The following is a 23,458-nucleotide window of genomic DNA, read 5'->3' on the forward strand; positions in this document are numbered from 1 at the left end:
GTAGACAAGATGTAGGAATTCAAGTAAAAAGTTTCTTGGACACCAGTTTTTGCGGACTGATTGAAAATACACTGATATTGCACATGTTGTGCTTGAGTGAACCCCAAACTTCAAACATTTTTTTCTCTGAATTTTTGAAGCTCTTTATTAACTTCTTCTGTACTCAATCAAGTACTTGCCAAGTCATGAATCATTAAAGCTTAGGGGTGACTGGTCACAAATGTATTTTAGTGACCATGTTTACTCAAAATCTGAAATTTACCATCATGAAAGCAGGTTAATTTTTCTGCCTGCATGTAGCTGTCTTTCCGTTGATTGGCATCAATAATCATGACGCAATTTTCAAGAGTGTGTCTTAAAGCCCATGTATACCTTTGAATAAGGAAATGTATTTGATTAACATGTTTTAATTGTGGAAACAGAATTATTGATCTTTTAAAGATTACAAGTTTCCTTTCCCATTTTATGGCTGCTATCCAATAGTGTAAAGGGTTGATTGTGAATTTATGTTTTTGTGATGTATCTGTATTAAATCAAAATAGAATGACATCTTTTGTTGTTGTTTGGGACAGATATATAGTGTCTAACATTTTGAAATGTCTGTTTTTTTTATAGTAAAGTCCCTTTTGAAATATGCAAGATAATTCTTGTTAAATTGTTTTGAGGCGCATAAACAAAACAATGCCTGATTATTGTTCATTACACACTTGTATTAGCTCACTCCTTTTCAAATAAAATGTGAAAATCTGATTATTACAACTTGATTGTATTAGTGTAAATCAATTCCTCTCTGTTATCACATCTTCTGTCCATTTACATGCTGCTAGTTTCTTCTCCTCATCACTTATGAAATTACTAAATTGGAACAAGTTATCATATTCAAACAAGTTTCTTTATTGCCTGCAAGAATAAGCTAATTCAAACCAATGCTTCTACCAGAACATACACAAACATCGTGATATATTACATCAATTCCCCTTTTAAAATCTTTATTTCTTCCAATAGAAATATACTTTGTTATTATATAACCCACATACCATGTGGATACATTTCTCTCTCTCTATTCCCTTGTATGTTGTTGAATACTCAAAACTGCAAACTCTGTACAATTGTTAGTTTACCATGTTCTCTCATATGTACAACAATAAAATAAGCAGTGATTTTTGTACAATTTAAGACCTCTCATATTGATGATTTGGGGATTGAGGCTTATCCCAAATGATTTATAATACATGGATGCATGAAAAGCACATTACATAGGCATCACACATCACCACAATGCTAGTAGCCCTTAATTTCAACTATTAATTACTGTTCATAATACACATAACAGTATCTTAAAGCAAAATAATACATGTACACATCAGCCTGGTTCATTTTGCTTGAGTAGGTCAATGTGGATAAATGAAAGCCAAAAGGGTATACATATATGACTTCATTAACCTGTTTTGAAGTGCATTTGAATGAAATATACATTTTAGTTAATTTAGGCCAAAACACATCAGAGCACAGATGAATTATGTACGAGTGATCGATTTGGCCAATGTTTATCAAGTCTGTAATCATAATTGTTCTTCCCCTCATTTGACAAGAAAATTACCAACCAATTTGTTCCTCTCAATTTAGGGTACAATAGCACACTTTATGTTAACTAACAATGCCCAGATAGTCTTATGCTTCATATTCAGTTTCTGTTTTATACATTTAAAAGAGAATTTGACACGTGTGGGTGATACACAAAGGTCTATGTGTAATCTAGAATGTGTATGACAGATGTAGCTTGAAGTGGATTATCAAACTTATTCCACTACAAAATTTGTGGTATAAAACGGTTGTTTATGTACAGATTTAAAATCAGGAAAAATATACATATATTGTCTGATATATTTCTATTACAAAAAAGTAAAAATATATTATAAACTAAAATTTCAGTAGAACAGAAAGACTACAATAATTAGAAGTGCATAAATCTAAAAATTATATAACTATAATAGCTAATCATAAATAAGAATTATTGATTCAGTATATTACATATCGATAATCCAAGAGACCTATAGACGCCTCTATCCATTAGCATAATTCAATTTAAATTGTATTTTATTTCCTTAATAATGTGACAAAAGTCTAGATAAATTTTCCAACAAAGATGTGAAAGTTATTAAAGTAACAATAAGATTGCCCGATAGAAAAGAACGAAAAGAAAATCAGGGGGTTAGATTATTGTATACATGTAAGAATGGAGAGAGGCACAAAGGAAAACATTAAAGCCTGTATTCTGAAGTCAGGTTTAACTTGGACCATGGTCTAACTCTGTGCTAAAATTATGGGAAGTCAAAATTTTTAAGTTGTATATACCTTATGTTTGCTGTGCTCTTTCCTGATTCATTGATGGTGACGAAAATCATCTTTTTATACTTCCTAAACAATTATGAATGATAGTAGAGAGCCAAATGAGCTGAAATATGGTATCTCTACTGTTAGTAAAACAATTGGCCATCCATACTTAAACCACAAATTTTATTTCTGACTTTAAGTTGAATACAGGCCTGCATCATCATATGAGGATACAGTATATTATAAATTTTACAACAAATTTTCATAATGATGAAAACGTCCACCAAGGTCTCTTGAAATATTCTGTAATCCATACATTGGGCCAATCAGTTGTTGCATAAGTTTAATCTGGCCAAACTGGCCATGCAAGCCTTTAGACAAAAGTTGAACAAGTTTAATACTAAACATGCTCAATGTATCTTATCAAGAATAATGTATCCCACACTCACCGGACAAACATCATCTGAAAGAATTTTTTTCAGATTTCTTCACATAAATAAGTGGAATTGCTCCATAAATACAATATAAACTATGACAAACCTTTGAAAAACTCTTATAAACAATTCAAATATATACATAATACAACAGTCACATTTAAAAACTTTAACAATATACAAATCAATCAAGCTTCAGAAAACATTTTCTGTTCAAGATTTATGAATACACTGATAATATGATAAATAATTCTTTATACACCGTACATGTTTTTGTGCATATTAAAGGTTTAGTAATAGAACCATATCCATTAATAAATTATAAATTATATTGAGATCTTTTTTTTTCAAAGATAAAATGTACTCGCACATTTTGAGAATGGAGGGGGGGGGGAGTGAGACAGAGAAAGTGCCTACATTTTGAAGCACACATTGAAACTGCATCTGGAAAGACAAAACCTAATTTTTGAAAAGAAAAAGAAATAGCACTGTAACCAAAAGAGATAGTCTTCCTTATGACATCTCATCTTCATTTTTTAGACAGAGAGCCAGGATTCAGACACAAAAAAAACCTAAGGAGTGATATTCTGCAAAATTGTAGGTTCAAGGTTTTGAAATCCATAGGATCTATCTGGCAGTTTTCTCAAGTTCACCAAGTCTGCTCTTTCTTTCTACGTGATAACTTTCAGCACAGGCCTAAGTTTTCATCTTTTTTTTAAGAGTTATACACGGCGATGCGAAACACTTTCAAGAACATAGATAATACCTGTCAAATAACAAGAAACAGCTGGGAGGTCTTTGTCGTAAAGTGCCAAACCAGACTAGCAGTTTTCGAAGCTGACAAAAACTTGCAAATATGCCCAGAATCCAGGACGAAACTGCGGTTGTGATTCCCCAATTTTTCGACAAATTTGACAAAGACTTCTTGATTGCTCTGTCATGAATGGCATTTGATGATATATTCTTGAAAGCATTCTGCACGACCTTGTGAAAACTACCTAATATGATCTGTAATGTTAAAGGTGCTATTAACTTTAAGGCATTGACAAACCATTTGTCACAATCAATTAGGATTGATTGAATCCTCTTACATTTTAAGCCATTGATCTTAAAAACGTCGGGTACATGACCATATCAACATAAACATCCACATTTCATAATTGGTTTTCATACTAATACTAAACAAGAGCTGATAATAGGTAGATTGGCAGCCAATATTAAAAAGTATACACAGGGGTAGCCTTTCTTTTGGATGACCTGATGAAACAAAGTTCGCTGAAACCAGATATATGAATCGCGTTAAAACAAAAATTGCACATAGATCACCCTGAGGAAACAATATATCACCATAAACATTCAAATAGTACTATCTAATCCAACATAATATATATAGCCTAGTACAATATAGCTCACAGCATGAAAAAAAATGAGAAAATCTGTAGGAAAATTTTCGGGTAAACAATATGCATATTAAGTGTAGCAATAAAACAATTTACCTGAAATAATTTTCATAAACCTTGTATTGCATGAATGCTAAATGTCTTAAGACTAGAAAGCTCTCAAGAACATTTATGGGCCTCTTATTGAACCGTTTCCTTTTTAAAAACAGGAATTGCTTTGGCATATTAAAAGCAACGACTGAAAGCAAAACTATATTCAAGTGTAACAACTATGAAATACAATATGCAAGCATTTAAAGACATGGGTCATAGTCTGTACACATAAAATAGTCTGTCAATATATACATCTATCCATAAGCAGCCAAGAAATGCAATGAAATACCTGAAATTAGCAATTTGTGTGAAAATAATATTATTTTGCATAAATTCTTTCAGAGAGTGCAAAGCTTTTGTATAAATATGTATTCTCAATCTTCTCCCTCTAATATGCCAAAGGGATTATATATTTACATATTAATAAGCAAAAACAATATAAAGCTTTAAAATGTGCATAAGAACAAAACAAAATGAATTACCACAATTATATTTGTAGCATGGGGAAGCAGTGAAAGTGGAGGTCTTGTTACCAACACTTTATTTCAGTAGAAAACAAACATTTTACTAGGGTTATTATTTCATCAAGTAATCATCAGATGCTTTGACTGGATAGAACTATCAATATTGTCACACACTATTACTTCATCTCATATCCATATCATTTAGCAGTACACAAATAGTGCAGCAGTGGTTTCACAAAGAGCTATCAAGAATAACTTGACTGACATCTTAGAAATATTAGTTTTTTTTTACTGTTTGTTTCAGAGTCATGGATACAAATTCCCAGTCATGGCATTAATTTCCTCAGGCTTCTAGACATTTTACCACATTGTACTGAACTCAACCAAGGTGAGATAAATGGGTACCTGGCATTATTTGCAATAGGATGCTGCACTGCAGTCAGGGTAATACTACGCAGCAATTATGTCTCATTTTATAATAATTTTATTTCTTTTCCTGCTATGTGATGAGTCACATCGTGTTTGAGGGATGCACACTGCTGAATTTTCATGCATAGATTCATGATGGCACATAGATTAGAATCAAACTTTATAACTCTTGTGAAAATACCCCTGGGGCCTGTTGCATAAAACTTTTGCCATAAAAACTGGCAAACAAATTTATGCCATTATCTTGGACAAATTAAACATCTCAGGCAAAAAAAAATTGCAAGAGTTTTCCTTTTCTACTTCAGGCCCTAGGTATATGTATTCATGTATAGATCTGAAATTACCAAGGAAATTGCATGCATGCACACACATATTATTGAAGAATAAATGGCTTTTTTTCCCTTTGGACTGTACTTCATACCCTTGAGCAAACTATCTTGCTGGTCATGATTCAAACAATAGAACCAGGAAAATAATCTTGTCAAAACTCCCAACTGTACTCTTCTGGTTGAGTGATGCATGGGTGGTTTGAAAAAAAAATATTCCAGGTTGCCCAATTCATTGTAAAATGTAAATTGTTATTCTTCTCTTCAACAACTCTGAAACATCGGCTTAAAATGAACACAAAGAAATGACAGACTTTTTGAAAAGCAAACTATAATATACTACTTGTGAAACAATGTGTACTGTTCATATGATATAACAATTGAGAATGGCTTCAATAAATACATTTGTCGAAAAGAATGGGGAAAAAGGTGATTTGAAGTACTGGTCAGAGGGATGGATACATTCAATTTGATATCATCCTCCCACATATCAAGTAAATGCAGCGTATGAAGATATTTGATAAGTTTGGATAATACGCCTCCTTCTTATGAAAATAGTTTTATTTGGATTTTTAGGACTAAAGTGGTCGCACACTGGTCCAATGGAGATTTTTAGAATGCGTATATCATGAATTCAGTATAAATCAAGTGTTAAGGTTATATTCAGCCATTTCAACATTAACTTACTTTCCCTTTATATGTTTCTATAATCTTATAATCCAAGGATTAATCAACACAATGGATGCATACTGGTCATTTAACTTTCAATCCTCAAAATAGTTCTTTGGCAGTCAGTGGGCCAGAAAGACAAAAAATAAATTTGTGCAAAACTTAAATTCTTCAAAAGGGATTTTTTTTTTTTTTTACATTTCTGCTTTGTATTCAACAAGTGATAAAGTATTTCGGTCAATGAAAATGACATGGAACATTGATATTTCAGAATTTCAGTCATCAACAACATATGGACACACATTTGTAAGCAGATATTTCTTTACTACATATATATGTACTATCAAACACACTCCAGTTGATATTCATCATTACTCCTTTCCTTCCTCTTCAAGCATACTTGATTGTAGTTTTCAGAAGATATCAGAAGATTTGTTGATTTGAAAATGCACCATTGTTGTAATTTGGTTACCATCTTAACAAAACCACCACTCTCCCTCCCTCTCTCTCTCACAAAGATGTTGATATACGGTCAAGTAATTCTGAATATGTGGCATATATCTAGTAGAAATCTTAGAGTGTTATAGCCACATAACAATCAGGCTATACAGAGACACATGCTTCCTGTGTTCATGAAAGCTATATCCTCCCGTGCTGCTCATATTCTTAAATCTGAACTGTTGTCACTCTGTTGAAGATTATCCAAAAGAGAAGGATGGTGGCATTTTCTTTGTTCAGGTATTCTAATGCCCAATAGAACAAGTTCAGCTGTCATTGCTTGTTTAATCTCAACACTCAAGCCATCACCTGAGCGGTTTCTACTATGACAATCTATGACATATCCACTTCCCTATTTTACTGTACTCATCCACCAAAGTGTTCAATCACGGCAATCACCAGTCCGTCATGATATTATCTCCTCACTTATGGTTATCGTTGTGATCAATCTTATCTTCACCCTGTGCCTTAGCTTCCGCCTCTTCCCTGTCTTCGTCCTCCTCAGCCATCTTGTCTCCATTGAGCTCACTCTTGAACTGAATATGGAAGAAGTCTAGTGAGTTGGTGCTGCTAAGTCGTCTTTGTTTGGTCTCGTCTCTTAGCTTAGTCCACATCACTCGATTGGACTCCACTGCATCCACCACTGTCTTTGTCTTGGGCAACACCTGACCAAGTACCCTACACAAAATACAAGAAATATCAACACTCAAGGTTTCATTCACCCATAATAAAGACCTCAGAATTTAACATACTCTTGTCTATTTATTTTAGCAAATTAGAAGCATGAAGGCAGAACTGAGAGATGTGGGCTTAAAGTCCATTCTACCATTCCTTGCAACAAAAATGGATATGCATTCATGTTTGAAATATTAGTCCTTGAATAGTGAGTAAATCACCAAGGATTTGCATGTTGAGAAGGCAGGGGTTAGGGCAAAAGTTACCAGGTGCACTTCGGAAAAACATTACAAACCTTCCCTCTGTCAAACATCTCAGGGTGAGGGGGTAAGGGCTATTAATGGATTTACCTGTAGAGAGGTAGGGATCTGGAATACAAGCCTCTCTATCAAACATCTCAGGGTGAGGGGGTAAGGGCTATTAATGGATTTACCTGTAGAGAGGTAGGGCTATATGATCAAGGAATCCTATTTGTAGCTCTGGAATACAAGCCTTCTCCCTATCAAACATCTCTGGTGTTTCCAATCCCATGGCCTTTTCAAGGTCACCTTGACTGAAGAACTCATGGTATATCAGCTCCTGTATAAAGAACAAAGTGAACGTGCCATGTTAGTCAAGATTTCTGCACAGTAGGTAATATACACCAAGGTGGCTGGCCCTTCACAGTTTATCATCAGATATACATTACCACAGAACATCCTTCAAGGTATAGTTGAGTCTTCTGCAGAAGTCAAATAATAACCTTAAGCAGACCAGTACTGCATAGCAGAAAAGCATAGCAATGATAGCATAAATTGCATTGTCCACAATATAAAATCCATTATGACAATCGAGTCGCCAAGCTGTGACTGGTTATGCAAAAGAAATTATTATGTATGAATTTTCAAAGTTAAGCCGTATTTCTTTCAATACTTGCACTGCATTTAACTTATATTCCTTCACTTGATTTTCTTCTCTATTCATGCAGGACCAGTTTTTTCAGATATCTAACCCTCTCATTTGATAATAGCAAATACTACTGAAATCAATGAAATGACTGTACTTCTCAATCCACCTAAAAACATTTTAAAAGGAATCCACATGATGTGGAAGGAAAATAAAACTTACAGCAATCTTCTTAGTCCAGGACCAGTTCTTGGTCTGGTCTGAAAGGTCACAGCATGTCATCAGCATGCAGAGTAGAAGCTTGTGATGTTCTGCATTGTCAACATTATACCCATCCTTAGCCATCTTCTCTAGGTCTTTATGGATCCTGAGATGATGGGCCAGGTCTGTAGCTAGGATGATGTCCTGGACCAGGTCTAGAGCCTTCTGGTATTCCTGTTGATAAAGGAATAAAGAAAGAGAAATAAAGTGAATAACAGAGCCCTCTATCACCTCACAATACATCACAAATAGTTACAGTACAGAATGGGGCCTGCTTTTTTAGGCAAGCACAAACATAATGCTATACCCTTGTTTCAAAAGCTTTGTTCCCTAATGCGGGATCGGGAAAAAACACGTGGCCTAATTGACAGAAACCACCATAGTATCAAAGTAGAAAATTATCGAACGAACTTTAGTTTTTTTTTCTTTTTGTTTGCTTGAAATTTATTTTAGTCAGATGACAGTGACAGGACATTCATTAACTATACGTGGCGTCCCAAAATAAACGAAACCGAGATTTACCGATCATTTATCATTACTTAATCATAAATAAAATAGACAAATGACCTACCAATTTAAAGCTTAGAATCTCCTCTTTCATCTGATATTACTTAGCTTATTTTTTATTCACGCATGAGTGAGCAAAAACAATTTGAAGAAAGGATACCAAAAACTCATTTGGCGAGGGGTATCTGGGTTTCAAAAAGAAAACCACATTTATGAAAAGTTCAATATCTGCTCTTTAATTTGGTACCTCAATTACAGAAAATGGTCAAGAAATAAAAAAGTTCTGGTCATTTGAAATAAGGCTTGTATTTCCATAATTTCATGAGATAAACGTGTTTTCACCGGTTTCCCACAGAAGCTTTCGCATGGTGAACAAAAGATTTGATGCATGGCTGATCGTCAACAAAACGGAGTGATGAGTGAGTTTGAAAGCCAGCCTGGAGAACCTCTTCATTTTATGAAATTATTGAAATTCAAGCCTCATTTCAAATGACCAGAACTTTGTTATTTCTTGACCATTTTCTGTAATTTAGGTATCAAATTAAAGAGGAGATATTGAACTTTTAAAAAATGTGGTTTTCTTTTTGAAACCCAGATACCCCCCGCCAAATGAGTTTTTGATATCCTTTCTTCAAATTGTATTTGCTCACTCATGCGTGAATGAGAAATAATGTAAGTGATATCAGATGAAAGAGGAGATTCTAAGCTTTAAATTGGTAGGTCATTTGTCTATTTTGTTTATGATTAAGTAATGATAAATGATCGCTAAATCTCGGTTTCGTTTTTTCTGGGACGCACTGTATATATCCCATAGGTTAATGGTCAAAAGGAGAATGATGATGAGATGGATAGACAACCCCATATAAAATACCTTTATACCTTGGTCACATTTGTTCTACGGCAAGTCGAAAACAGCCGTTTTAACATTTCTTTTTGTACCAGCTACATATAGGTGGTTTGAATAAAAATGAATAAAACAGCTGTTTTCGACTCGCCGTACGGCCGCCGTAGAACAAATGTGACCAAGGTATTAGCAACCACTTGTGTTTATAAAGTTTAACTTGGCTCCCAACTATGCTGGAATGCATGTAAATATTTAGAGCTCATGGAAGAAGTAAATTTTAAATGCCAATATGATCACATGATTTTATACTTCCACAAGAGAAAGATATGGGGGATGGTTTTCATTCATCTGTAAACACCTCTTTCAACAATGTAAAACATGGTTTGCTCCCTTCTGGTAATGTTTCATCAATATAAGATTTAATGATGAAACACCCCTTGAAGATTTAATGAATGATTTCCATATTTGATTAAATTTTGACTGTATCACTTCCCCTTTAAGTTTATAATCACCAAGGAAAATTAATGCCTTGTAAATGTCATGTTCAGTAGGCCATTTCAATTGGCATGAACAAAAGTTGCTAGGTTTAAACAATGGCAGCTCATGAGCTGAACGTATGAATAAAAGAGGGATATACAAATTTTCCAAATAGTTAAGTCTTTTGAGGGAAGAATGCCAGGCATGGCATTATGTAAGTGGGTTCAAGTAAACTAGATTATCTAACAATGCATTTTTTTTGCACCTCAGTCAGAAGCCTTGGTCAAAGCACATTCACTTGCTTTGAATGCCAATAATATTTCAATGGTCTAGGGTCACCTCTGCCTTATTGTACATCCAGAATAATGCAGTCTTAGAAGACAAATAGTATTCAAGTAAACCAACTGATATGCTGCACAAGGACTGGCATATTTAGCCGTTTATGGATAGGTACTTTCAGGCAAGCATTCTTGTCACAAACATTCACTGTATACAGAAAATCTGAATTAGCATAGTAACCTTGAAAGGCGACTCTTCATTGGTCAGAGCCGGCTAATGTTTAGTGCATGATCTAATGCTCCTACCAGGGGTGGTAAACTCCTTCTAACTATGAACCAAGCCACCTGTAATCTTGACTGGTATATAAGAGAAGTTCACCTAGGCCTAGGTTGCAAGCAGTCGAGCGAGCAAGGCCAGGATACAGTGACACGTGTAACCAACATTATGACATCATCAATCATACATACAGCCATGTACAACACCAGACTATACAACACGCCTAACCTCTAACCTTTTCACTGTATTCTGGCCTTGTTATTATCAATTTATGCTGGCCGTTTTTTGCCAGCATACATCTGTAGGGGCTGCGTTTTCGACTCGATTTCAAGTATTTAAATGGGACGCTCTCCCCGTTTTCAATTAGTACTTGCACTTTTAATTCAAATAGTGATCTTTACCCTAAAAAATCTCTTGTCACTCAATTGAAGATGAACTGAGGCTTTCTTCTGATATACATGCTGGGTATTTCAAATAATTTCATATTTTGTAGAACAATTTCATTTTGATATTTGCCTATTCTGTATGTAAATATTGTATTTCAGCCTTTTGGCTGCTATTTTCAGTGAATATTTAAAATCATTCATTTCAAACAGTCACAAGAACATGCAATTTTTAGGTATATGGTACCTTTTCTCAAATGGGAGGGGGTGTCATTCAGGGTGTAGAAATTAATATCCAAGTGGTATTTTTATTCTTGTATTCCTGGATTGCAGGAAGAAAATGTGCATAACTGGTCAAAAATACCTAAATTTTATTACATCTATTCTATTACATATGAATTAACTATTAGTCATGATAAAAGATAAAAAATATGGGGAGGCATAATAGTCTCTTGAAGTTCTAAAAAGATACACATGGGTAGGAAGGATCAAGGGGGGGTAGAAATATTGATCTTACATCTCTGTTAAGGTTCTCAAAGATGTTACATCCCTCTGTGTTCAAGATACACATGGCCTGTGCAAAATGATGCCTCTCCATAACTGATCCTTCCGAGCTATACAAAGCTGCAAGTACTGATTGCTATAAAAAAAAGAAAATAATCGTAAAAGTGGTCAAAAAGTCATCAATGTGGAAAATAATGTTCAAAGTGGTCAAAGTGGAAAAAAATCAAAGCCAAAAAGTCATCAAAGTAGTTAAAAATGCATCAAAGTGGTAAAAAGGGTAATCATAGTTGTTAAAAGGCATCAATGGGGTGAAAAAGTAATCAAAGTGGTTAAAAATCGTCATTCATAAGACAGAGGGGGAAGGGGTTGAATCAACCCCCCCTCAACGTTTTCTACAATCAATTTGCCGTGGGAAATTTTCTTACCGCACCATTCACAGAGTTTATACTTTCAAGTCTCGCGCATCTTTTGAGACCAAATTTGCGACGCCCGGGTACGCGGTTCCGAAATTACGCTACATTTTGTAAGTGCATGTCAGACCAAACGTGATTTTGTGTGCAAAGTCAATGAAAATTAAGTTTTCTCATCTTATTCATAAAGATATGATTATTTTTGCTTTTAACAGCTGATATCAATTGATTTTAGCATAAGTATGCTTCAAACAGGTTGTGCAATAAATCTGGTCTGGTAAAGAAAAACAGAAGGTTGAAAAAACATAGAAATACATAAGAAATTCATAAAACAATAAAATACATAGGAAATTGATCTCCAAACCAAAGTTTTTTTTCAATTGCGATTGTTAAGAATGCTATAAAGAATATTTTTACCAAAAATTAGCATTCTAGGAGCCTTATTTAGTGAATTAGAGCAAAAAGTATGATTTATGCATAAATTAGCATAATTAATTCATGTAAAATAAAATCTCATTTTTTGGAAAATTTTGCCATACAGCCTTGTAGATTACATCGCACACCTACCAGTGTGCAAATTTTTGCAGCGCTCGCGTGATCGGCAGCTGAGATCTCAGGGAAGGGGGTTGAATCAACACCCCCTCCCCACCCACCACAGAACAGCCAAATAAGCCCGGCCTAATTAGGGTTAAGATATCATGCACAAATCTATGATAAATCAAATATATTTGTGGATCAACAATAAGATGATAAACTTACTGAATGAACTTGGAAGCTGTTGTTTGTTCCTCTGTGATCTAAGTCATGACACAGACAGGCTACAAATAATGCAAACACCTCCATCTCACTGTAAGTATATAAGAAAGTTGAAGTGTGAACATTGAACCCTGAACCCACTCCCTTCTCTGAAAAAAATATAGACAAATCTCCAAGAAAAAAATCATTGTCATCGTCATCTTCATCATCATCATCATCATCACCACCATCATCATCATCACCATCATCATCACCATCATCACCATCATCATCATCATCATCATCACCACCATCATCATCATCACCATCATCATCTGCATCCTTCTCCTCATCATCACCATCGTTGGAAATTCCCATATTATAGAAAATGAGCAAAGAATAAGGAGAGAAATCATCAAAACAAAACTTCAAACAAGGTGGTATAAAACTTGAAAAGTCAGGATACAAATCATTATGTGCAATGCAAAATTGGCATTTGGTCTACACTTAAAAAACATCCTTATATTGGTCTCACTCATATTGCTAAGTCCGTATCCGTCTACTGACCACCTCATCATTCACCATTTTTGTTTTATTTCCAGTTTAATTAGGATAAATACATTCCATCTAATCTTGTATTGGATTAACACAATTTTGTCTATTTGGTTGTACAAGCTGTTTATAAATGAGTTTAATTAGTAGATGAAGTTGATATTATAACACCTAGACATTAGACTAAATGAGAATTAGTCTAAGCGGGTATAAGACAAACCATAATATAGACCAAACAGTAATTAAGGGAAATTCACATAAGACCAAATGAGTTAATCCAACATGGTATTAGACTATCTTACAAGTAGACCAGCAGTGTGCATCAGATAGCATACAAATAGCGAATATGCATGAGTGCGATGGTGCGAGATTTATCCCTATAATATACAAATAGCGAATAGGCATGAGTGCGATGGTGCGAGATTTCGCACGAGGTGAAAGAAAGTTGCTCTATTCAACGAGGCGTTAGCCGAGTTGAATAGAGCTTTTCTTTCACCTATTGCGAAATCTCGCACCATTGCACGAATAAGAATATTCGCTATTTGTGTTGTACAACGCCTCGGAATCTAGCGAAAATATGAAAAAAACAAGAGTTTTTGCCTGCAGTATAATCTATGAAAAGGGAGCAAAAATATTGAAAGCGAAAAGCAAAATCCCACAAGCACACATCGACCTTGGGCATTGCACATTATACGCGCATTTCACCTTCATTTTTACTGAGCGCAATGAATTAAATCGTATTGTGACGTCACCTCCTAAAGCCGTGCAACGGTACATTTTGAACGGTACATTTTGGATGGTAAGTCTTTTGTGCAACGGTAGGAATGTTTGACATTCCGCCTCCCATTTGCTCGCGTACAACAAGCGAAGTAGGCGTTATACAAAACACCTAATACTAAAATACTACAAGCTAAATAGGCGTTGTACAAAACACCTAATACTAAAATACTACAGAATATTTGAAAAGATTGTAGAGGTTCTTACGTGAGGACATTGAGGGAGTCTAGATTCTTGTAGAGAAGGTAGCAGAAGTGACCAACGGTAAAGGCATGGTACCAGTTATGGTATGGAGGATCTCTGTAGCCTCTTTTGACCAGCATACAGAACTTGGCTAAGGTTCTCCTGTTGATGCGCCAGCGGTTGATCATACCCATGTCCTCAAACATACACATGCATGCCTGTAAGAAGAAAGGGGAAGAATATTTTACACTACAGGCTGTTAAAGTCATCATCACATAATCATCATCAGTAATGCAACAGCTGTCATCTCTGACAGCATCAACGTAACTATTACACTCACTATCAGCATTATTGTCCCATTATCATTTCACATTTCTCAATTATTATCATTATAATTGTCATTTACAATGATGTCATCTTTACACTATTCCTGAATCATTCATCATCATCATCATCTTTGATATTGTCATCTTCATCATCACCACCATAACCATCAACATTGTCACCATCACCACAACCCAACCACCACCATAACCATCAACATTGTCATCATCACCAACATCACTACCACCACAACCACAACCATCAACATTGTCATCATCACCATCATCATCACCACCACCACTACAACCATCAACATTGTCACCATCACCAACATCACTACCACCACCACAAACATCAACATTGTCATCATCACCAACATCACCAACACCATCACAACCATCAACATTGTCATCACCAACATCACTACCACCACCACAACCATCAACATTGTCATCATTACCACCACTTATTAAGACTTCCATTCTTCTCAAAAATACCACTGTCCTTTCCATCATCAGTTGGTTCAATTTTCCAACATAATCTTTGCCATCCTCAATACCACCTACCTACTTACCTTGAGTGTTTCTGAGTCTGGGATACTACGAGGGGAGTATGTGAAGTTTGATATCCTTGGACTGAAGGATTTGATTGAGGGTATGTCACTACTGAGAAGAACCTTCGTCTCATCTTCTCCAACCTGAAAATGAACAAAGAAAATAAAGAGACATTGGTTTCAAAATTATAAAATAAACATCCTAATCACAAGTTTTTTTTTAAATTCTTACAAAATACACAACCTTATTGCAAAGTGCATGCATTGAAAAGTTCAAGAGTTGATATCCAAGGACCTGCTACACTAGTTACAAATAACTGACATCAAAGTAGATCAAAACCTGCTTATATTTAAAATGGAGTAAACCAGCTGAATTCTAAAAGGTGTTTCAGAAAGAATATAAATGACTGGAATAAGGCACGCCAACAACTTTCTCAAAGTTAAAAATGCAAAAGGGACTGTCGACACACATTTTAGCACTAACTACAAATTATCACCAAAATTTTATGAAATTACTTGAAATGGTTTGATCATTTGTTGATGTGTCTGGGGGAAAAGTGGCTCATATTTTAGAACTTCACATTTCAGTGAAAATTTTAATTCTTTTCGCTCAAATGTCACAAAAACAAACTTGTAATAATCTTTAAATACATCTGTCTTATGAATGAAAAATCCTCTAAATGCACCAAAGTAAAATAAACTGATATCACATTAGCCCTACCTCCATGTGATACATCATAAGCTCATTGGCTAGTGTGCTGCGGTATTGAGCATCCTTCATCTTCTTGTAAAGCAAACTCTGTAAAAGATAAATATCCTCATGATAATATACAAATAGTGCATGCAGCCAAGTGCGTTAGTGGAAATGCAGAGCAGGCAAGATTTCTTTAGAGGGTGCCGATATTATATATCATTTTAAAGCTTGGAAATGAATCTTCAAGCTCAACTAGTATCTCAATATTCATTTTGGTCAACTATTGTTGGTTTTGGAGTGGCAGGTCACATACTGTATGTCCAAATTGGTCACCAGTCGTACATTAAGCCATGCCTAGACTTACAAATATCCGAAAGAGTGCAAACATGGAGGGACTATCATTCATAAATAGCTCTAATAAGGGTCTGAATTTAATGAAATAGAACCTTTTTATAATAGCAGCCCCCTCAGCAAATTTTGATCTGGTATTTCTATTTTTTTCTTTAAGGTGCCAGATGAATCATTACTCAATGAAAGATAGGTGCATTATCTAGTGCCATTGGATACAGAAGCAGCTTAAGAGTTAATGACTGCCTTCTACCTTCTCTTCTTTGTATCATACATCACCTCCAATAAACCCAGTCATGTAATACGATAAAACCTTTCAAATGTACTTTAAATTGTGACTAGCATCCCTATAAATGTTTATAAGCTGTTGAATAGATTAGAAAGATGCTTATTAAGATAGAATACTGAATCCCACTATTGCAAAGTGTGACCAGTTCAAAAGCCAAATGTAGGTGATCTGTGGTGTGTCCTATTGGCCACTCCCAATTTACTTTCCAAGATTTTACTTTTTCTCATCCTTGGGAATCAAGATGAGTTAAATAATTGAAGCATAATTACAAGATGTTAACTTCTCAACTCATTGCTTTACTAAGATTTGACAAAACACTTCAGAATACCATTAAGACCTGGTGAGTGCTTCATGAAGAATATGGTCAATGATTTTCACTGGCTATTGTTACAAGCTACTGAAAATCCTCGCACCTGATTGGCTGACAGCAAATTAGTCAGCGACAATCACTGACAAAACTTTTCATGAAATGCTTAACAAGAGAGCTCTGTTCACATGATCTTAATCACTCAAAATTGACTTAGTCCTAATGCATTGTTCATTTTCACAGACAGAACATTAAATATGAATGTCGATCCAACCAGATTCAAATACTAGATTAGAAATAATTAAACCATACAAAAGCTTAGGGCAAAAATAATCCCTTGGCGAAAAACATAAATTTGTCGGGGGAAATGAAATGCTTTATTCAAACTCTAGGAAGGCAATAAAATTATATCTCACATAAAGTCAATGAATGGGAATAAAGAGATGCAAGTGCAAAAGATGCAAAAGGGTATCTTACATGTACAATACTGATTCCACAGTATATGGAAAATGCTGATGCCACATCTTCATCATGTTTAGTGAAGAACAGACCTGAAAGAAAAGATAAAGATGCATCATGTGTTATTGGAATGATGAATTCAGACAGTACTGAGTAACCACAAATTGATAATATTGATGCACGGTAATAAGGATCCTTCTAAATATCATTTGGCATCTATTGAATTATGTCATCCATATTAAAAAAGGGGGGGGGGGTTAGATTGGCTTTCACATATTGCAATGGTCAAACAGAAAGCAACAAATAATTAGATGTGATTTTAATATGGTTTGTTTATTCTTTTTTTTCCAATTCCTGAAGATTTTCATTATCATGTGAAATTTTCATCTCTGACTGCTCCCTGAAATCTGTATAATTTTTTTTACAGATCTAAATAAACAAAGGAAAGATATTCCAATAACTCCCTCTCTCCATTTGAATGGGTATACATACTACAAAATAACAGAGGATGAATCAACAGGACCCTCTTTCATAAAATCAACTATGGTAACTTTACCATTATGGCAACTACTATGGAAGTCTCAATTGTGATCGGCTACTGAGCCCTCTTATCATCATAGAAGTTGCCTTAAAGGCAAAACAACAACAGTTTGAAGTCCTTTGTGAAACTTGGCCCTGCAGTATTCTCACTTACCATTGATTTTATTGCATAGTTCAGCAATTCCAACCACAGCTGTAAAAATAAAGGAGAAAATACAAAAAGTTTAAGAAACAAATTCATACAAACATTGACATAGTTAAATAGAAAACAAAAACATGGACTTGAAGAAAAGAAATTCATATAAAAAAGAAAGTAAACTGTTCATACATGTACATCTGTAAACATAATTATCTACTTACATGTATACCTTGAATATGAAAAATGCAAATTCTTAAACAGAGAAAATATGGATTGAAAAATAAGGATACACATCAACGTTATTTATTATCTAGTATTTTTTATTCGAACTTCAAATTTTCTATAATTTGAAATATTTTCTTGAACATATTTCTGTTTCCATAGATTATCAAAACAAATAAAAACATGATTCTTTTCACAGAAGAGAAGAATCAGTAATAGAATTAAGAAATGAATAAAACAACACTCAGAAAAGAGAAGTAAAAAAAAAATCCAATAAATTGAACTTGGTGAATTCACAGACTTCAAAATCAATATTGAAAGTCCATAGGTTTGATACAGAGATATCCAGGACATTTTATTTCACAACTACAGGGTTTAGTATGAAATACATTATAGCATACTTGGTCCATCTCTGATAGGGAAACACAGGATATTCCTGGTCCTGAATCCTGTACTATCATCTACTCCTCGATAGAACAAAGGGTGAGAATATGCATCCTTGATGTTCAAGATGTTACCTGCAAAACAATGAGGGCAGCATATTAAATCAGTGAAGGATGAAACAGACATTCAATCTTATTTTACAGTTTGGTTAGTTTCTCCTTCTTTCTATCTCTTCTTAGAATGGCAACAACTAGTATAATACAAAACTATCATCATATCACCAAACACAAGTATTTATCATAGATTACATCATCTAATATTGGACCCTCCTAAACAAAATATCCAATGGAATTGTGGCACACAGACATCAATAAGCACTTGAAATGAGAGCAAAGTCAGAATTTAATGGGGGAAGTTCACCCTGAAGAAAATTTTGTTGTAAAAATAGCAGAAAAAAATATTGAAGGTTAGAGGAAAATCCATTAAAGATTAAGAAATTTATTAGAATTTTACGGGGTTTTTTTTACATCATAATTGATTTTATTTTACCATAAGATATGTAGTAAAGCTGCACACATATAATGTCAAAAATCATATAATTGAAATTCTCATAACTTTTTTTTATTCTTTGATAGAATTTTCTCAATCCTTCAGCAATATTTTTAATAATTTTTCTGCTATTTTTTACAATCAACTTCTTGTCAGGGTTAACCTCCCCTTTAAGTGTAAGATCTTTGAATAAAAAGCAATAACAAATCTTTTACAGTTGAGTACATAGATAACATGATCAGTATCATCCATTAAAATTTCCATTGGTGCTTGTGGCTGTTTGACAACCTAAACACATTCTAAACATCAAAAACTCAACATACAGTAAACACTGAATTTAAAAACACTAAAATGAGTCTTTCAGATATAAGATCTAATATGAAAGCTCTCATACATTAAATAAGGGTAGGAGCATTCACACTATGATTCTAACCTGTACTAGCGACATGACCGGCAATGCCATGTGTGATAGGAATCCTCACTTCACCAGATTCCTGTCAATGAAAACAAAAACGAACATGTTTTTAAGAAATAAAACACTTCTAAAATCATAAAAAAGACTCCAAAACAATATGTTCATATAAATATACCTTCAGAAAGTTTCATACTGAATTATGGAAATGTAAAGAAAACATTATTCCTTATTCCATATTGTTAGATTGTGGTGCGTACAGATAATTCCATAATGCCCAAAATCTTTGTTGGCTCTTCAGTGAATATTAGTTCATATCTTGCAAAGATTACTCAAACATAATAAATGAGCCCAATGAGAGCAAGTTGTAATCACCACAATCATTCCGTGCCGGTGCAAAAACACAAACACACTTACTAACAACCTTGAATAAACTTGCATCCAAGCAGTACAGAACAAAATAAAATGAATTGTAAAGCTGAAACTTTTATAGGTCCCTAGATTCTAAAGATTTCAATTACACACTAATATCACATCATCTGCAGACCTCCAATCCCAACTACAAAATAACTAAAATGATATTGTTCAAAGATAGGAAAGAAATATTGATCCCACAGGACTGCGTGGTAGAAATGATTTGTTCCCCCTAAAAGAAATATTCTGTAAAAACATAATCTGGCCAAAAGTCAGCATCTTTTTTCCAATTTAAATATAGATGGAAGGTGTGGAAACAATTTCTTTGACTGTGATCACAGGCAATGCATGCTGGCTGTGACTCACACTGCAGCAACAATCGCTCTGAGGTTAATATCACATATTATAAATCTCAACTAAAGATTCTAGGTCTATGATTGGTTTATGATTGATCCAGAAGGCATCAAAAGGGTAAAGGTTTTGCTTAACTAGGGTTAAAATGTTAATTATGGTGGCAAAGTTGTCATAAAATATCAAAATGTAACTGCTTTATTTCAATTTGCTACAAATGCAAAAGAAATGTATGAAAAATGTACCACACGGTCACTTTGATTTCGCCATCTTTCCTTGACAAAGGGTGAAAATGAGCATTCCTGCGCAGATCGATTTACGCTAGCTTTACATAAATGGACAGTGCTCACTCAGGTGCAACATTTTGTCAAAATGTTTACTTTCATTTGATAGATGAGACCCATACCCAACAATGTATGTGAAAAAAATTATCCCCATGTTGTATCTTTTTCAATTCCCAGGACATTTTCAAAGTGCAAACTTTTTATTGATACACACTGTAGAGTGAACAAGAACCTATCCCTATTTATAGAAACCTCCACAGCTTCATTATATTCCTAGACTATATTATATATCATACAAGATCTGCTAATCTTCAATCTTGAAGGAGGTAGATCAACCCTGAAGAAGAAGATGAGAGAGTGTACCTTATGATAAATATCATTCACATGCTTTAAGTAAAATTTGTTTTAAAATACCACTTTATAAAAAGAAAAAAAAAGAACTTCTTTATCATCCTTCCCCCTTTGCATAAGAATCAAACGTAAAAAATATTATTTCTGTGGATAAAAATGAATGAGACCTATAATAATCTTTACTTCAATATAAATCAATATAGAAAAAAAAGAAGATGACATTGATTGTCAGTACTATAAATAGAGAGGGATATCTCCCTTAACCAACCAAGAGAGGCATGTACCAATGAAAGGAAGATAGGCCCTACTTAAGGTTTTATGGGTGGGGTGAGTAAGACCTTTATATTGTGAATATGAGCAGGTAACTTATTTCATAGAACAAGCGAAATTACAGAAAGAAGTTGTTCACCCAAACTGAAAGTATTCTTGGACCAGAATATTAGCAGCAAAGAGGAAGATCAAGAACGGAGAAAGAAGAGTGTATAAAATGAGGCTGCTACAACGCTTAAAGGACGTGTTCACCCCAACAAAAGATTGATTTGAATAAAAAGAGAAAAATCAAACAAGCATAACACTGAAAATTTCATCAAAATTGGATGTAAAATAAGAAAGTTATGATATCTTTAAGTTTCGCTTAAGTTCACAAAACAGTTATCTGCACATCCTGGTCGATATGCAAATGAGGGAACTGATGACATCACTCACTCACTATTTCTTATGTATTTTATTATATGAAATATTCTAATTTCCTCCTCATTGTCCTGTGATTTTATTTCTCCCTAAAAATGTGGAATTATCATTGTTTGACATTTTATAGTCCAGTCAAGTTGGTCCTTATTGTCAAATCTGTAGAAATTGAAATATTGTATAATTCAAACAATTAAAAAACAGAAGTAGTGAGTGAGGGACATCACCTATTCTCTCATTTGCATGTGACCAAATTGTGCATATAACTATTTTGTGAGAAATAAGCGAAACTTAAAAATGTCATTTCTTATTTTACATCCGATTTTGATGAAATTTTCAGCACTATGTTTGCCTGATTTTTCTCTATTGATTCAAATCAACATTTTTCTGAGGTAGACTTGACCTTTAAACTAACCCAAGGCCACTATGTCCTGGCCTTGATTGCTCCTCTTTTTTTCTGTGGATATTTATGTGCTCTTTGATCTCTTTTTTCCTATTTGAGCTGAAATTTAGAAATGTGCCCAATAGAAAGTGGCATTGCCCTTAAAATATCAAAATTAAAGTTTAGCTGCTATTCAACATACAGGTATGGGCAATGCTATGAAGAATAGTGTAAATCAATGTAAATTGTGTTATTGAATGAGAAAGAAGTGATTGCAATGAATGGAATATGTTCTGATTTTCTAGAGAGAGAGAGAGAGAGAGATGTAAGCCTTATAAGATTTGCCATATTTGTAGTTGAAGTAAATGTGGTTATGAATTTCACTTAAAAAAATCAAAATTGCAAGAATCTATCGATAGGATATAAAGGCATGGATTAGTTTCTGAAGTCAAGTTGGCTGACCAAGTAGCTTCCTAATTTTCCCAATCTTGAAAACAGAAAAGAATGCAGACGTATATATAATATATAAGACATGGGCCTAATGACACAAGGCTTGCTGACTGATCGTAGGGCTAATTTTCATCATTGATTACACTGATTGTCATGCGCGATCAATGGGTAAAATCAATTGTATGATCAATCATGAAACCTTGTTTCCCAGGGTCCTGCTACTCCAAATCATCAACAAAATCTAAACTTTCAGTTAATTGTTAAAGTGTATAACAATTCTAAGAGTAATTTCATGCCTGAACATTGGCTCTTTGCAAAGAGAATATATTCTTATTGAATGAATACAGTGGTGTTGTAGCCAGGTGTTCTCCTAAAACATGGTGCAGAGTGGAAGCGTGTTTAAATTAAACTTAACAAATCCAAAATACATGCTTTTCATTGGGTGAAAATCAACTTGAGTTGAATTTTAGAGTTGTGTTTTATTGTAGTTGTTTCTGAAATTGGGCTTGAACATGTCAGTTTGTTTAAATGAATGTATCTGTTTCCCTAATAGTAATGTTAAACTCTTAAAAGCATCACCAACATGCTTTATACTGGAAAAAAAAGAAACAACGCATTCACTCTCCATCATTCCCCAATATGACCAGGATTTCTTCTCACAAACAATTGTGATTGATCCAATTGGTCTCAACTATGGAAAGCCAGTCATGTCATTATCTAGATACAATGCATTTTGGCAATGCCGCTATAGCAGGGGCTTGGTTCATAAAGAGTTAAAACTGGTAACTTTGCCATTACAGCAATTACTCGCTCCACCGAATGAGTTGTGAAGCACAGAAGAGGATAAAACATAGGCCTATAGATCTTGCATTATATTAATTAACAATATTATGATCATAATTTTCATCATCATTCTCATCACCA

General features: G+C 34.2%; 1 protein-coding gene across 3 annotated transcripts in view; it reads right to left on the reverse strand.

The window, feature by feature from the left end:
• Positions 1-3,493: 3,493 nt before the first annotated feature.
• Positions 3,494-23,458, reverse strand: part of LOC121415967 (cGMP-dependent 3',5'-cyclic phosphodiesterase-like) — a 107,194-nt gene continuing 87,229 nt past the window's right edge. For all 3 annotated transcript variants that reach the window (XM_041609567.1, XM_041609418.1, XM_041609492.1), the window contains 12 exons: positions 19,637-19,697; positions 18,672-18,788; positions 18,064-18,102; positions 17,388-17,461; positions 15,994-16,071; positions 15,294-15,416; positions 14,420-14,613; positions 12,908-12,995; positions 11,752-11,874; positions 8,430-8,642; positions 7,756-7,901; positions 3,494-7,325 (listed from right to left, as the gene is read on the reverse strand). In XM_041609567.1, the coding sequence (XP_041465501.1) occupies positions 7,070-7,325; positions 7,756-7,901; positions 8,430-8,642; positions 11,752-11,874; positions 12,908-12,995; positions 14,420-14,613; positions 15,294-15,416; positions 15,994-16,071; positions 17,388-17,461; positions 18,064-18,102; positions 18,672-18,788; positions 19,637-19,697 (1,512 nt within the window). In that variant the 3' untranslated portion in view covers positions 3,494-7,069. The remainder of the gene's footprint in view (positions 7,326-7,755; positions 7,902-8,429; positions 8,643-11,751; positions 11,875-12,907; positions 12,996-14,419; positions 14,614-15,293; positions 15,417-15,993; positions 16,072-17,387; positions 17,462-18,063; positions 18,103-18,671; positions 18,789-19,636; positions 19,698-23,458) is intronic.

The sequence above is a fragment of the Lytechinus variegatus genome, chromosome 1 (genome assembly GCF_018143015.1).
Source record: "Lytechinus variegatus isolate NC3 chromosome 1, Lvar_3.0, whole genome shotgun sequence".
Classification (NCBI taxonomy): domain Eukaryota; kingdom Metazoa; phylum Echinodermata; class Echinoidea; order Temnopleuroida; family Toxopneustidae; genus Lytechinus; species Lytechinus variegatus.